The sequence below is a fragment of the Engystomops pustulosus genome, chromosome 11 (assembly GCF_040894005.1).
Source record: "Engystomops pustulosus chromosome 11, aEngPut4.maternal, whole genome shotgun sequence".
Classification (NCBI taxonomy): Eukaryota; Metazoa; Chordata; class Amphibia; order Anura; family Leptodactylidae; genus Engystomops; species Engystomops pustulosus.
The window spans coordinates 77,055,623-77,069,807 of NC_092421.1; the positions used below are offsets into that span (position 1 = coordinate 77,055,623).

The 14,185-nt window shown below is 44.5% G+C and overlaps 1 protein-coding gene across 8 annotated transcripts in view; it reads right to left on the reverse strand.

Annotated features, from left to right (window-relative positions):
- Positions 1-14,185, reverse strand: part of KCNIP2 (potassium voltage-gated channel interacting protein 2) — a 326,572-nt gene that overhangs the window by 11,916 nt on the left and 300,471 nt on the right. For 6 of the 8 annotated variants that reach the window (XM_072131244.1, XM_072131245.1, XM_072131241.1 and 3 more), the window contains exon 2: positions 1,939-2,063. In XM_072131244.1, coding sequence (XP_071987345.1) covers positions 1,939-2,063 — 125 coding nt within the window. Of the gene's footprint in view, positions 1-1,938; positions 2,064-5,791; positions 5,888-14,185 lie in introns of all 8 variants that reach the window. The other 2 variants (XM_072131243.1, XM_072131238.1) reach the window with 1 other exon arrangement.

The following is a 14,185-nucleotide window of genomic DNA, read 5'->3' on the forward strand; positions in this document are numbered from 1 at the left end:
TTATGGCGGTATTATTTGAGCACTTTATGGCGGTATAATTTCAGTACCGTATGGTGGTATTATTTGAGCCCTGCATATTAGTATAATTAATATTAATGTATAGCAGTATTGTTGAAGCAGCTTATGGCGGTATTATTTGAGCACTTTATGGCGGTATAATTTCAGTACTGTATAGTGGTATTATTTGAGCACTTTATGGCGGTATAATTTCAGTACCGTATGGTGGTATTATTTGAGCGCTGTATGGTAGTATAATTAACATTACTGTATAGCAGTACTGTTGAAGCAGCTTATGGTGGTATTATTTGAGCTCTCTATGGTTGTATGCAGTACGGGCTTTGCTTTACTATACTATTTCATAGTATCTTAGTGGAAAAAAGACACTTGTCCATCAAGTTCAACCAAGGAAGGGAAGGGATTGGATGAGGAAGGGATTTAGGGGAAACAATTCTATATAACATAACCATCAATGTTATTTAGGTGTAAAAAGGCATCTAGACCCTTCTTGAAGCTCTCTGCTGTCCCTGCTGTGACCAGCGCCTGAGCTCGGCTATTCCACAGATTGACAGTTCTCATAGTAAATAAGCCCTGTCGCCTCCGGTGATTAAACCTTGTTTCCTCCAGACGGAGACAGTGCCCCCTCGTCTTTTGATTTGATTTAATCTGAAACAACTTACCACCATATTTTTTGTATGGACCATTCATATATTTATATAAATTAATCATGTCCCCTCGTAGTCGTCTCTTTTCCAGACTAAATAAATCCAGTTGTTTTAATCTTTACGCATAACATTTAATTTTAGGTCACCACCACTTGAGCAAATCAGTCACAAATTGTACAAGTTCTCCCACTTAAAAAGTTGGGAGGCCGGTAAGTGACATCATAGGCTTTGGGCAGTGCCATGGGGGGGGGGGGGGGGACTTTTTAGTTTACATTTGTAAGGCGCTGCTCTTTCATTGGACGTTACATAGATATTGTATCTCGCCACTAGGGGGCGCCTGTCAGGTGTCTATTAGTAGATTGGGTAATTAAGTATTAACATGTCCGGGGTTTCTGCCGCTTTCTGGGATCATAGAATGGAAGGAAAAATCAGATCCGGACCGGGAGCTGAGACGCATCACGTAATGAGCTGAGAGCGTGATACCGCCATCATCTATAATTGACATTGAGGGTAATTTGTCAGACTCCGGGCTTCGTCTCAGTATCTAAAATTTCCTGGAACACCTGATCGGCTTGGATACACTAGCTGAGCAGATGGTATCACACGTAATAGGATTATAGTGCTGTATCACACATGATGTGCTTAGATACACAATGTTACACCGCTCTGCAGTGCTGTATCACACATGATATGCTTAGATACACAATGTTACACCGCTCTGCAGTGCTGTATCACACCTGATATTCTTAGATACACAATGTTACACCGCTCTGCAGTGCTGTATCACACATGATATGCTTAGATACACAATGTTACACCGCTCTGCAGTGCTGTATCACACATGATATGCTTAGATACACAATGTTACACCGCTCCGCAGTGCTGTATCACACATGATATGCTTAGATACACAATGTTACACCGCTCCGCAGTGCTGTATCACACATGATATGCTTAGATACACAATGTTACACCGCTCTGCTGTGCTGTATCACACATGTGCTTAGATACACAAGGCATATAATAACATAGGTTGGTATTTAAAAATTTGGTTTAGAGATGCAAAATCAGTAGAGAGAATCACATATAATAGGATTAGATACAATCTGGCTTAGTAGACCGTATCATACACAATAGGGTTAGATACACAAGCTCTGCTGACAGTATCCCACATAATAGACTTAGATACACAAGCTTAGCATATAGTATCAAACACAATAGGCTTAGATACACATGATACGTGACAGGCTTAGATACCCTATATTTTTGTACTTACATTTTTAAAGCCTCTGTAGAGAACCTGAAGTTCTTTTTTGGTAAATTTGGTTTGTTCTTGTAGTTGCTCCAGTCCCTCTGGGCGATGGCAGACGGTGGACAACTCAAACTCATCCTCTACGCTGTCTGCAGGAGAAGAAGGAGGAGACGTGAGAGGAGGCGGCCGCTGCAGGCGATACTATACAAATACATACAATGCATGTACGCAGTGTGCCGCCATATAGTGCCCCGGTCAGTACCGTATCATATTGCATCCTCACCCTGCTTTGCTCTCAGCTCTGTGCACTCCAGGGGAGTGCGGCAATCTCAGGGCTGCCACCAGAGGGAGTTTAGTGTGACTGTGCTCAGGGGGCCCCAAGGAGGACAAGTGGCCCCAAGTCACAAAAAAAACCTCCTCCTCCACAGGGGTGGATGATCATTCTGTGGGGGAGGACCCACAAAATTTCCTGAACTTCCTAGTGGTGGTCCTGATCTCACGATTGTGGTCAGTATCAATTACACATCCAAAAAAAGAGACATGACCCTTAGGGGGCGAGTCGGAGGAGGGGCCTTAGAGTTGCTGAGATTTAAAAGCACAGCAGTGTGAGGACGTCCTTCAGTAGACTGGGAGTAGCTACAATTCTGCAAAATAAATCGATATTTCACAGTCCTGCTGCTACTAAAAACAAATGCAAATGAATGATTACACATCTCTTCAGGGACAATACATAACACTAGCTGCAGAGAGCACAGAGCACAGCAGTGTGAGGTCTGATTACACATCTCTCCAGGGACAATACATAACACTGTCTGCAGAGAGCACAGAGCACACCAGTGTGAGGTCTGATTACACATCTCTCCGGGGACAATACATAACAATGGCTGCAGAGAGCACAGAGCACAGCAGTGTGAGGTCTGATTACACATCTCTCCAGGGACAATACATAACAATGGCTGCAGAGAGCACAGAGCACAGCAGTGTGAGGTCTGATTACACATCTCTCCAGGGACAATACATAACACTGGCTGCAGAGAGCACAGAGCACAGCAGTGTGAGGTATGATTACACATCTCTCCAGGGACAATACATAACACTGGCTGCAGAGAGCACAGAGCACAGTAGTGTGAGGTCTGATTACACATCTCTCCAGGGACAATACATAACACTGGCTGCAGAGAGCACAGAGCACAGTAGTGTGAGGTCTGATTACACATCTCTCCAGGGACAATACATAACACTGGCTGCAGAGAGTACAGAGCACAGCAGTGTGAGGTCTGATTACACATCTCTCCAGGGAGAGTACATAACACTAGCTGCAGAGAGCACAGAGCACAGCAGTGTGAGGTCTGATTACACATCTCTCCAGGGAGAGTACATAACACTAGCTGCAGAGAGTACAGAGCACAGCAGTGTGAGGTCTGATTACACATCTCTCCAGGGAGAGTACATAACACTAGCTGCAGAGAGCACAGAGCACAGCAGTGTGAGGTCTGATTACACATCTCTCCAGGGAGAGTACATAACACTAGCTGCAGAGAGTACAGAGCACAGCAGTGTGAGGTCTGATTACACATCTCTCCAGGGAGAGTACATAACACTGGCTGCACAGAGCACAGCGCACAGCAGTGTGAGGACACTCCCCCGCTGCACTTGGATAAGTCACAATCCTGGAATAAAATATCTGTATATTGCAGTCCTGCTGCTACTAAAAACATACATAGAGGTCTGATTACACATCTCTCCATGGTTACTCCTGCTGACAGGTTCCTAAGTAAGTAAATATTAAAATGTATACATAAAAGACACATTGGGTTCTATGTGCAGTTACCTGTGTAGTATGCAGGGGGCGCCAGATTCATAGATTTCTGGTGCTCCCACACAGTGCACCACCTTTTTTTGGTGCACCTTTAACATGGGTTGTGCAACAAAACTCTGTCGCATGATAAATCTGGTACACGGTCTGAGCACCGGAGCGCCCCCTGCAGTGCAGTGTTGCATATTATATACAAGTGCGAGCAGTTTACACTGAAAAGAGCGTACAAAGCCCGACAGAAAACTGGCGCAAGGACCTCAGTCAATGTGCCCCACTTTGTACTATCTATCTAGGCATTCATTGTGCTGGTGCTGGACCTTGAACTGGTGCTGGTCCTGTGGGCAGGAAACATAACCCCGGGCCGAGCCTCCTGAAGTGTGTGCCAGGGAGCGTGATATAAACAAGGTAGCGGGTAACCCGAGCGCCATGAACCCTAGACCTGATTCGTCTCTCATTAGATGGGACGGAGCCGCGCACATTCATGTCGCTCCATTTGTATCTAACCGGCTCAATGAGCTCACGGCAAATCCCATATTAATCAGAGAGAATGAAGAATTTATGACGGAACAATTACTGAGAAAGATCCGGCGGAAAACCCGGAATATCTAATATCAACGCTGAACAATGTCACAATCCTATCCACCGGACACGGAGACAAAAGCAGAATAATAATCATCATCATCATACAATATCTGCATCTGTATACATGTATACAGCAATAACATCTCTCATATCTACTACAGGCAGTCCCCGGGTTATATACAGGATGGGTTCCATAGGTTTGTTCTTAAGTTGAATTTGTATGTAAGTCGGAACTGTATATTTTATCGTTGTAATTCCAGACAGAACTTTTTTGGTCTCTGTGACAATTGGATTTTAAAACTTTTGGATTGTCATAAGAATCAGGAGTAACAATAAAGCTTCATTACAGACACCTGTGATAACTGTTATAGCTGATTATTGTAGCCTAAGGCTAAAGTACAGGAAATTACCAACATCCAGAGGTCCGTTTGTAACTATCTATCTCATATGTATCTATCTATCTATCTATCTCCTATCTATCTATCTATCTATCTATCCATCCATCTCATATCTATCTATCTATCTCATATCTATCCATCTATCTATCTATGTCATATCTATCTATCTATCTATCTATCTATCTCATATCTATCTATCTATCTATCTATCTATCTCATATCTATCTATCTATCTATCTATCTATCTATCTCATATCTATCTATCTATCTCCTATCTATCTATCTCCTATCTATCTCATATCTATCTCATATCTATCTATCTATCTATCTATCTATCTATCTATCTATCTAATATCTATCTATCTCCTATCTATCTATCTATCTATCTATCTATCTATCTATCTATCTATCTATCTATCTATCTATCTATCTATCTATCTCTCTCCTATCTATCTCCTATCTATCTATCTATCTATCTATCTCCTATCTATCTATCTATCTATCTATCTATCTATCTATCTATCTATCTATCTCCTATCTATCTCCTATCTATCTATCTCATATCTATCTATCTATCTCCTATCTATCTATCTATCTCCTATCTATCTATCTCCTATCTATCTATCTATCTATCTATCATCTATCTATCTATCTATCTATCTATCTATCTATCTATCTATCTATCTATATCCTATCTATCTATCTATCTATCTCCTATCTATCTATCTCCTATCTATCTATCTCATATCTATCTATCTATCTATCTCATATCTATCTATCTATCTATCTCCTATCTATCTATCTATCTATCTATCTATCTCCTATCTATCTATCTCCTATCTATCTATCTCCTATCTATCTGCATATAAGAAATTCCTACTTCTATTTAATCTAAATGTGAACATTTCCTAGTTCCCTTCCTGCCCTTATCACTCTGTAGGGGCCAGTAATGAGGCAGTAGAAGATTTTACTATTTTCACAGAGAATGTGAAGTTTCCCTTCTAAGGTCAGTAAACAGCACCCGGTATATGACAGGTGAGACGTACAAACATACAGAAGAAATGAGAAAGTTGTCACTTGCTTTCGCTGACTGAGGGGGTGGAGTTGGGGCCGCAGCAGGGTAATAGTTTGAGGATTCGCTGCTTAAAAGCTTTTTTATTTTGGCTGGGAACATTCCCTGAAAATCACCAGAACAAAGCAAAATATTAAATGACAAATCAACCCGACATGAGAAGGTGGAAGGCGGGGGGACCGACACGACACAAAGCACATGCACTGTACAGGATTATCTCATAAACTGTCATAAAATGTGCCATTTCTAATATTAGGCGCCCTCTTGCAACTTTGACATTTATATATGAAATTATTCATTGAACTAATAAAATAATCTGCGGTGGTAAAACAGATTCCTTTTATAAGTTTTTAATTTGTTTGGAATTAGTTTGTGATTTGTGATGGCTGTCACTCAGCAGGTAATTTATCCCCATCTGTCTTCCTGCAACTTTGACATTATCTACAAACTTTATATTCTGTACTATCCTTAATCTGCATGGGCAAAATTTCTTCCCTTAATTTGTTGATCTGTGATGGCTTGTCAGATAAGTGTTATGTGTCAACTCGTACACCCTCCTGCAACTTTGATATAATGGGCTAGATTTACTTACCGGGTCCATTCGCGATCCAGCGGCGCCTTCTCTGCGGTGGATTCAGGTCTTCCGGCGATTCACTAAGGCAGTTCCTCCGACGTCCACCAGGTGTCGCTGCTGCGCTGAAGTCCGCTGCGGTCTGCCGAAGTTCAACATCCTACCCTGGGTGCAGTTAAGCGCGTGTCCAGCGACCCCTTTTTTTTTTTTAATGCATCGGTTTTTCCGAATCCATCGGGTTTACGTTTGGCCACGCCCCCTGATTTCCGTCGTGTGCATGCCGGCACCGATGCGCCACAATCCGATTGCGTGCGCAAAAACCCAGGGAAAATCGGCACAAATCGGAAAAATTCGGGTAACACGTCGGTAAAACGCGAATCGGGCCCTTAGTAAATGACCCCCAATGTGTACAATTATTTTATCATGCTATCCTTAAAGGTAAACTAATCTTCAATGAAAGATTATCTCCCCTTAACTGACTAATAAGATTATATGCCCTCCTGCAACTTTAACATAATATGTAAAATTATATTACTATACTAAAAGGTTAATCTGCAAAACGTCCTTCCTTAATTTGTTCATATGTGAGTATCGTACTTCAGCTGGTACCTGCCCCTTTGACATTATGTGAAATTACATACGATTTTAGGAAAATATCTTCTCTTAATTTGTTTATTCCTGGTTGCGGTTTAAGAGCTTCATTTATGAGCTTGAACGTCCTCCTGCAACTTTGACAAATTATCTAAATCATTCTATTGTGCAATTGTGAAAAAATATTTTCATTGTTCATCCATCAAAGGCGAGTCATTTATCAGACTGCACGTCCTCCTGCGACTTTGAAATGACATTGTGTCTAAATTTTGAATCTGAATTTGAAATCTTTCCGCTGTAAACTCTGCGATTCATCTTGTAGACAACTTTTTTGAGATCATCCGCACGATACAAGAACATCGAAACACAAAGCTCAGGCTGTTTCTGTATCAACAAATTTTCCATCTGATTCATAAAACTATCTCATATGTCTCTGTTGCCTAAAGCAACCAATCGCAGTAGAGTTCAGGTATTGGTTGCGACGTGGCTCTGTATCTTTACAGGAAATCGTCGATCAGTGGGCGGGGCTAGGCAATAAGACGGGACTAAAGAAGGTGCACCACATGGCCACGCCCATAGTGCACCTAGATAATAATTTGCATAACAATTTGCCCGCCTGCTGATAGGCTCCATTAGAAAGAATCAAAATCTTAAAAAACACTGGGTTTTGTACAGGTAGAGTCTCGCTTTGTTCTATTTTTCTCACTTTTAGATTTTTTCTTCTTCTATACAGAAACAGCTTGTGTTTACAACCACCACTCACACCCCACCACAAGCGTTATTTTCATGCAGTATTGATGTTTCCGTTTAGTTTTTTTACCACAAAAATTCGAAAGAAAAAAAAAAAAAAGAAATTGAAAACTAAAAAAAATTTTAATTAAAAGTCTAAAAACACAAAACAACTTGTCGTAACTGTAGATGTGGCGAACGCTGTTGCCGTAAGAATTTATAGTTGGGTAATAATGGAGGACCATGTACATGTTTAGGGGGTGCTATAAGGCGGTGTCACCTACTTTGCACCCCTCATACACCAAGGTGGGTAGTTCCCTCCTCTGGACAATGTGTTGGTCAATATGTAATGTTATATTTCCCCTGCAGCTTCCCTTTCTGATGACGTGGACATGCAGCTTCCCCTTCTGATGACGTGGACCTGCAGCTTCCCTTTCTGATGACATGGACCTGCAGCTTCCCTTTCTGATGACATGGACCTGCAGCTTCCCTTTCTGATGACATGGACCTGCAGCTTCCCTTTCTGATGATGTGGACCTGCAGCTTCCCTTTCTGATGACATGGACCTGCAGCTTCCCTTTCTGATGATGTGGACCTGCAGCTTCCCTTTCTGATGACATGGACCTGCAGCTTCCCTTTCTGATGATGTGGACCTGCAGCTTCCCTTTCTGATGATGTGGACCTGCAGCTTCCCTTTCTGATGACATGGACCTGCAGCTTCCCTTTCTGATGACGTGGACCTGCAGCTTCCCTTTCTGATGATGTGGACCTGCAGCTTCCCTTTCTGATCACGTGGACCTGCAGCTTCCCTTTCTGATGACGTGGACCTGCAGCTTCCCTTTCTGATGACGTGGACCTGCAGCTTCCCTTTCTGATGACATGGACCTGCAGCTTCCCTTTCTGATGACGTGGACCTGCAGCTTCCCTTTCTGATGATGTGGACCTGCAGCTTCCCTTTCTGATGACGTGGACCTGCAGCTTCCCTTTCTGATGACATAGACCTGCAGCTTCCCTTTCTGATGATGTGGACCTGCAGCTTCCCTTTCTGATGACATGGACCTGCAGCTTCCCTTTCTGATGATGTGGACCTGCAGCTTCCCTTTCTGATGATGTGGACCTGCAGCTTCCCTTTCTGATGACATGGACCTGCAGCTTCCCTTTCTGATGATGTGGACCTGCAGCTTCCCTTTCTGATGACATGGACCTGCAGCTTCCCTTTCTGATGACATGGACCTGCAGCTTCCCTTTCTGATGACGTGGACCTGCAGCTTCCCTTTCTGATGACGTGGACCTGCAGCTTCCCTTTCTGATGACATGGACCTGCAGCTTCCCTTTCTGATGACATGGACCTGCAGCTTCCCAAGGGATTGTCCACTTGGACCACGAGAGAGGAGTCTAAGTAATGACCCATAACGGCACCAGAGGATCTTCCAATGAGCCCAGGGTTAACACAATAATAGGTCTTGGAGATCAAGCTGGAGACAACCGAACTTGGAAGCTTCCAGGGTTTGGGCCTTAAAGGGAACCTGTCATGAGAAATTTGCCTTATAAACCACTATCAGGATGTTGTCAAGCAGCTGAGCAGCTTCTAGATGATGTTTGATTCATGGCCTGGTCTGGTGGCATCATCCAGAAAATCAACTTTGAAGTGAGATGTAAATTGGTTTTATGAAGTCAAGGAGGTGAAGAGTTTGATACTGAAGTCAAGCTCTCCCTGTCTAAGAACGCCGCCTTCACTTTAATTTATGATCCGGCGTCCGAGAACATCATTGACCAGATCTCCTGAAGTCTAGCGCATGATGTCTATTACATGGGGGGAAGTGTTCAGAGGCAGGGAGAGCTTGACTTCTGTGTTAAACTCTCCGCCTCCCTGACCTTATATATCCAATTTACATTTCACTTCAAAGTTGATTTTTTTGGATGCTGTCACCAAGTTGGGCCATGAAAGAACCATGCTTGATATCAACTGCTTGACAACAGACTGCTAGTGGTTTATTAGGCCAAATTCTGATGACAAGTTCCCTTTAAGAATCATTTCATCTGGTGGTCCCAAGGAATCCCAACCTGAAACTGGGAAAGCAGCCCTGTCATCATCACGTCAGTCATAGACTACTCATGTGCACGGTTTGGTGGTATTATGAAGCCACCGGAGGGAAGTATTATTTGGACATTAGTGATAGGAATTTCAGTGGAGCCCTATGGACCTGAGGAGCTCTTACTCTTAGAACTCCTAGGTCCTGTTCACATGTTGCTGTATGTTTGTAAGATTTTTTTTTTTTTTAAATCTGCAGCTTTTGATCACAGTTTTGGCAATAAAACTGGGAATTTACCTTTTCGCCTGAGCTTCAACATTCTCCTATAAAATCTTCATAAACGCTGAAGCACCGGAGGTCAGAAATTTATTTTGTGGGGGGGGGGGGGGGGGGGGGCGGTCTATTGAGTCCAAAGCTGAGGACCCTATTTATATTAGAGGGTCTATTTTCCCTCTGTAACTCAGGTACGGTCAAAGTTACCCCACACATATTTGATTTTTTGGAATTTTACTTGATTTATTTTTTATCCCTTTTAGCTGTAGAAAAACAGTCCCAGAAATAGGTCATCCTCTGTTTTCAAAAACAGCTACACATACATAAAGGGATTGGTCAGTATTACAAAACTTTACCAGGATAAGTACAAAGCCTTAATAGGTTCTCCCGTATTTCACTTACCCTGCTTAATTTTTTGTGTAGCTGCCAGGATCCACATGCCATTTCTTGTAATGTCCCTTGTCCTGGCTTCGAGGAGATGGAGGAGACCGTGCAGTTATTGCTGTGTGCACCTCCACTTCCTTGATAGCCACTCCCATAACAGTGCTTGGAGAGGTGTGCTTAAGTCTTTGGCACACCCCTCCAACAACTGTTATGGGAGTGGTTACCACGGAGGGGACATGCAGACAAATAATGACTCTACGGCCTCCTCCATATACCGGAAGCCAGCAGGTCATAGGATGTCACAGGAAGTTCAGAGTCCTGCTGCTGGTGGGTCATGTGACTCCTGGTGGCTGCACTAAAACTTTATCAGGTTAAGTATAATATGGGTAACCCTAAGGTCTTATTCTTACCCTGATAAGGTTTTGTATTAGTGACCAACCCCTTAACATTTCCATTGTAGGATTAGTATCTTAAAGGGAATTTAGAGTGAAACTGACGAGTTGCAAAGTGTCCACGTAATTAGCATCTACAGACCGGTAGAGGGTTTTCACTTTCCACTGGGGGCTTTTATTTAGCGATTTTTTTTTACGAAATGGCCACAAGGAAGAAAAGAATGATTTCCCTACAGAATCTCTAAAATAAACCCTAGCTTGGGGACGAACAGAATGAGTTCAGATAGTTATTCTGTGTATGTCAACCGCTAATAGAGTCCTGGAGTCTTCTCTCCATAGACCCAAATGAACCCTGGACCCTGTTTTTTTTTTAACGTGTCTTGTTACATTCTAAATATTGAACATCCAATGACCTTTTACATTGAAATTTCCGATTTATTCCATGTACATGGCCCAGATATGTCTCGTTTTACAGCGTCGGGAGGCATAGAGGGGGATCTAATGAAGGGTATGGACAAGCTGGTGCTCGTGACAAGTTGTTTTGTGTTCCTCTTCAACGTACTGAAGACTAAAATTATAAAAAGGAAGAAAGGAAGGCAAAAAAAGCAAAGTGGTCAGCGAGCAAATCAAACCCAACATGCAATTTATTAATACAAGGACAGACTGTGACGTAGGAGGTGAGTGAAGATGACAAAGGTACGGAGCAAAGCAATGGTGGTGCCATCGTGGACCATTGGTGCAAGAAGAAGTGTAATTCTAAAGTAGATGGAACATAAGAGGTCTTGATCCATGGAGACCATATACCATGTTGATACAACCTTCCCGTTACTTTGAAGAGCGCATCTACTCTACTTTACAAGAGTTCACCACCCAACACCCAAATGTAGGAAGTCCCTGAGATCATGTAGAGAATCTCAACCTAAACCTTCTCATCCTCCTAACGATACAAGACTAATATCCCATCAGGGACAATTACTGACAAACATTATGAACTTTGATGATCTAGTGTCCTTCTCCTGAACTTCTCCATAATGTTGGTCAATTGTTATGTGGCAGAATATAAACTTAACTAGAAGAATATTTGGAAAAGAGTCTTTGGTCTAAATTGTAGATCTATTGGAACAGTCTATGTTTGACGGCAACTGACCCAGGTGGGTTGTCCAATGGGACAGACGGAGATATCGTCCATGGACAGTTTGAGGTTAAACTTGGCAGTACAGTCTAACTTTGGTGAATGCATGGAGCAGGACTTACCGCGGTTAGCTAACCCACCTAACATTTTTTGGGAGGTTCAAAAGGCATCTTGGAGCACCCTTTCCTCTCTTTGCCTCCCTGTCTGGTAATCACTGATGTTTTAAAAAGTTTTTGAAATGAAGATACATTTTTTATATAAGAAGAGGACACAGGAATCCCTATTCTTTTCCGAGACACAGGTGCCTGAGCTGTAGGTACCAAATGATGTCCAAATCTCCATATGTTGGTCATTGGCTGAATAGGAGATGACCACTAGAACTTTCATGGGAGAAGATTTATCATATGCTGGCACAGGGGGGGGGGGGGGGGGTGGCGTGTGATAGCGGCCACGTCCCCCCCATCTTAGGCCTCTTGATGTATCTGCTGTGGGGACGGCGAGGGAAACTATGCCAGGTCAGACCTGGGATAGCTTTGCATATTTTCAAAAGAACGCAGGCACGGGGGCCCTCTGCCTGCCCCCCTCCCCCGGCCGCCGCACCCTCTATGCCCACATGGCGTGGAGGTGGCTTATTCAATTTTTTGCACTGCGCAAGAATTGTAGATTAATCCACTGCTTCTACGCCAGAAAACTGCCATAGGAGCAGTGATAATTCTCCCCCCATGATGTGTATGAGCTGAAAAAGCAACTGTGCCAGGTGGAAAGGGAGGAGGTAACATCATGCAATGTCAGTAGGGGGCGCTCTATAGAGATTTTTAGCCCTACTACAATTAGATTGAATTTTTGAAATTGTATCCTTACTATTCCCCTCTCTACTTCCTTATTCATAATGTGCAAGTTACCTCTGTCGAGAGCGCTGAGAGTGCCCCATGTGATGCCTCTGGTGAGAGCGCTGAGTGTGCCCCATGTGTTACCTCTGGTGAGAGCGCTGAGCGTGCCTCATGTGTTACCTCTGGTGAGAGCGCTGGGCGTGCCCCATGTGTTGCCTCTGGTGAGAGCGCTGAACGTGCCCCATGTGATACCTCTGGTGAGAGCCCTGAGCGTGTCCCATTTGCTAGCTCTGGTGAGAGCACTGAGCATGCCCCATGTGTTACCTCTGGTGCGAACGCTGAGCGTGCCCCATGTGTTACCTGTGGTGAGAGCGTTGAGCATGCCCCATGTGTTACCTCTGGTGAGAGCGTTGAGCGTGTCCCTTGTGTTACCTCTGGTGAGAGCGCTGAGCGTGCCTCATGTGTTACCTCTGGTGAGAGCGCTGGGCGTGCCCCATGTGTTGCCTCTGGTGAGAGCGCTGAACGTGCCCCATGTGATACCTCTGGTGAGAGCCCTGAGCGTGTCCCATTTGCTAGCTCTGGTGAGAGCACTGAGCATGCCCCATGTGTTACCTCTGGTGCGAACGCTGAGCGTGCCCCATGTGTTACCTCTGGTGAGAGCGTTGAGCGTGTCCCTTGTGTTACCTCTGGTGAGAGCGCTGAGAGTGCCCCATGTGTTACCTCTGGTGAGAGCGCTGAGCGTGCCTCATGTGTTACCTCTGGTGAGAGCGCTGGGCGTGCCCCATGTGTTGCCTCTGGTGAGAGCCCTGAGCGTGTCCCATTTGCTAGCTCTGGTGAGAGCACTGAGCATGCCCCATGTGTTACCTCTGGTGCGAACGCTGAGCGTGCTCCATGTGTTACCTCTGGTGAGAGCGCTGAGCGTGCCCCATGTGTTACCTCTGGTGAGAGCGTTGAGCATGCCCCATGTGTTACCTCTGGTGAGAGCGTTGAGCGTGTCCCTTGTGTTACCTCTGGTGAGAGCGCTGAGTGTGCCCCGTGTGTTACCTCTGGTGAGAGCGCTGAGCGTGCCTCATGTGTTACCTCTGGTGAGAGCGCTGAGCGTGCCTCATGTGTTACCTCTGGTGAGAGCGCTGAGTGTGCCCCATGTGTTACCTCTGGTGAGAGCGCTGAGCGTGCCCCATGTGTTACCTCTGGTGAGAGCGCTGAGCGTGCTCCATGTGTTACCTCTGGTGAGAGCGCTGAGCGTGCTCCATGTGTTACCTCTGGTGAGAGCGCTGAGTGTGCCCCATGTGTTACCTCTGGTGAGAGCGCTGAGCGTGCCCCATGTGTTACCTCTGGTGAGAGCGCTGAGCGTGTCCCATGTGTTACCTCTGGTGAGAGCGCTGAGCGTGCTCCATGTGTTACCTCTGGTGAGAGCGCTGAGTGTGCCCCATGTGTTACCTCTGGTGAGAGCGCTGAGCATGCCCCA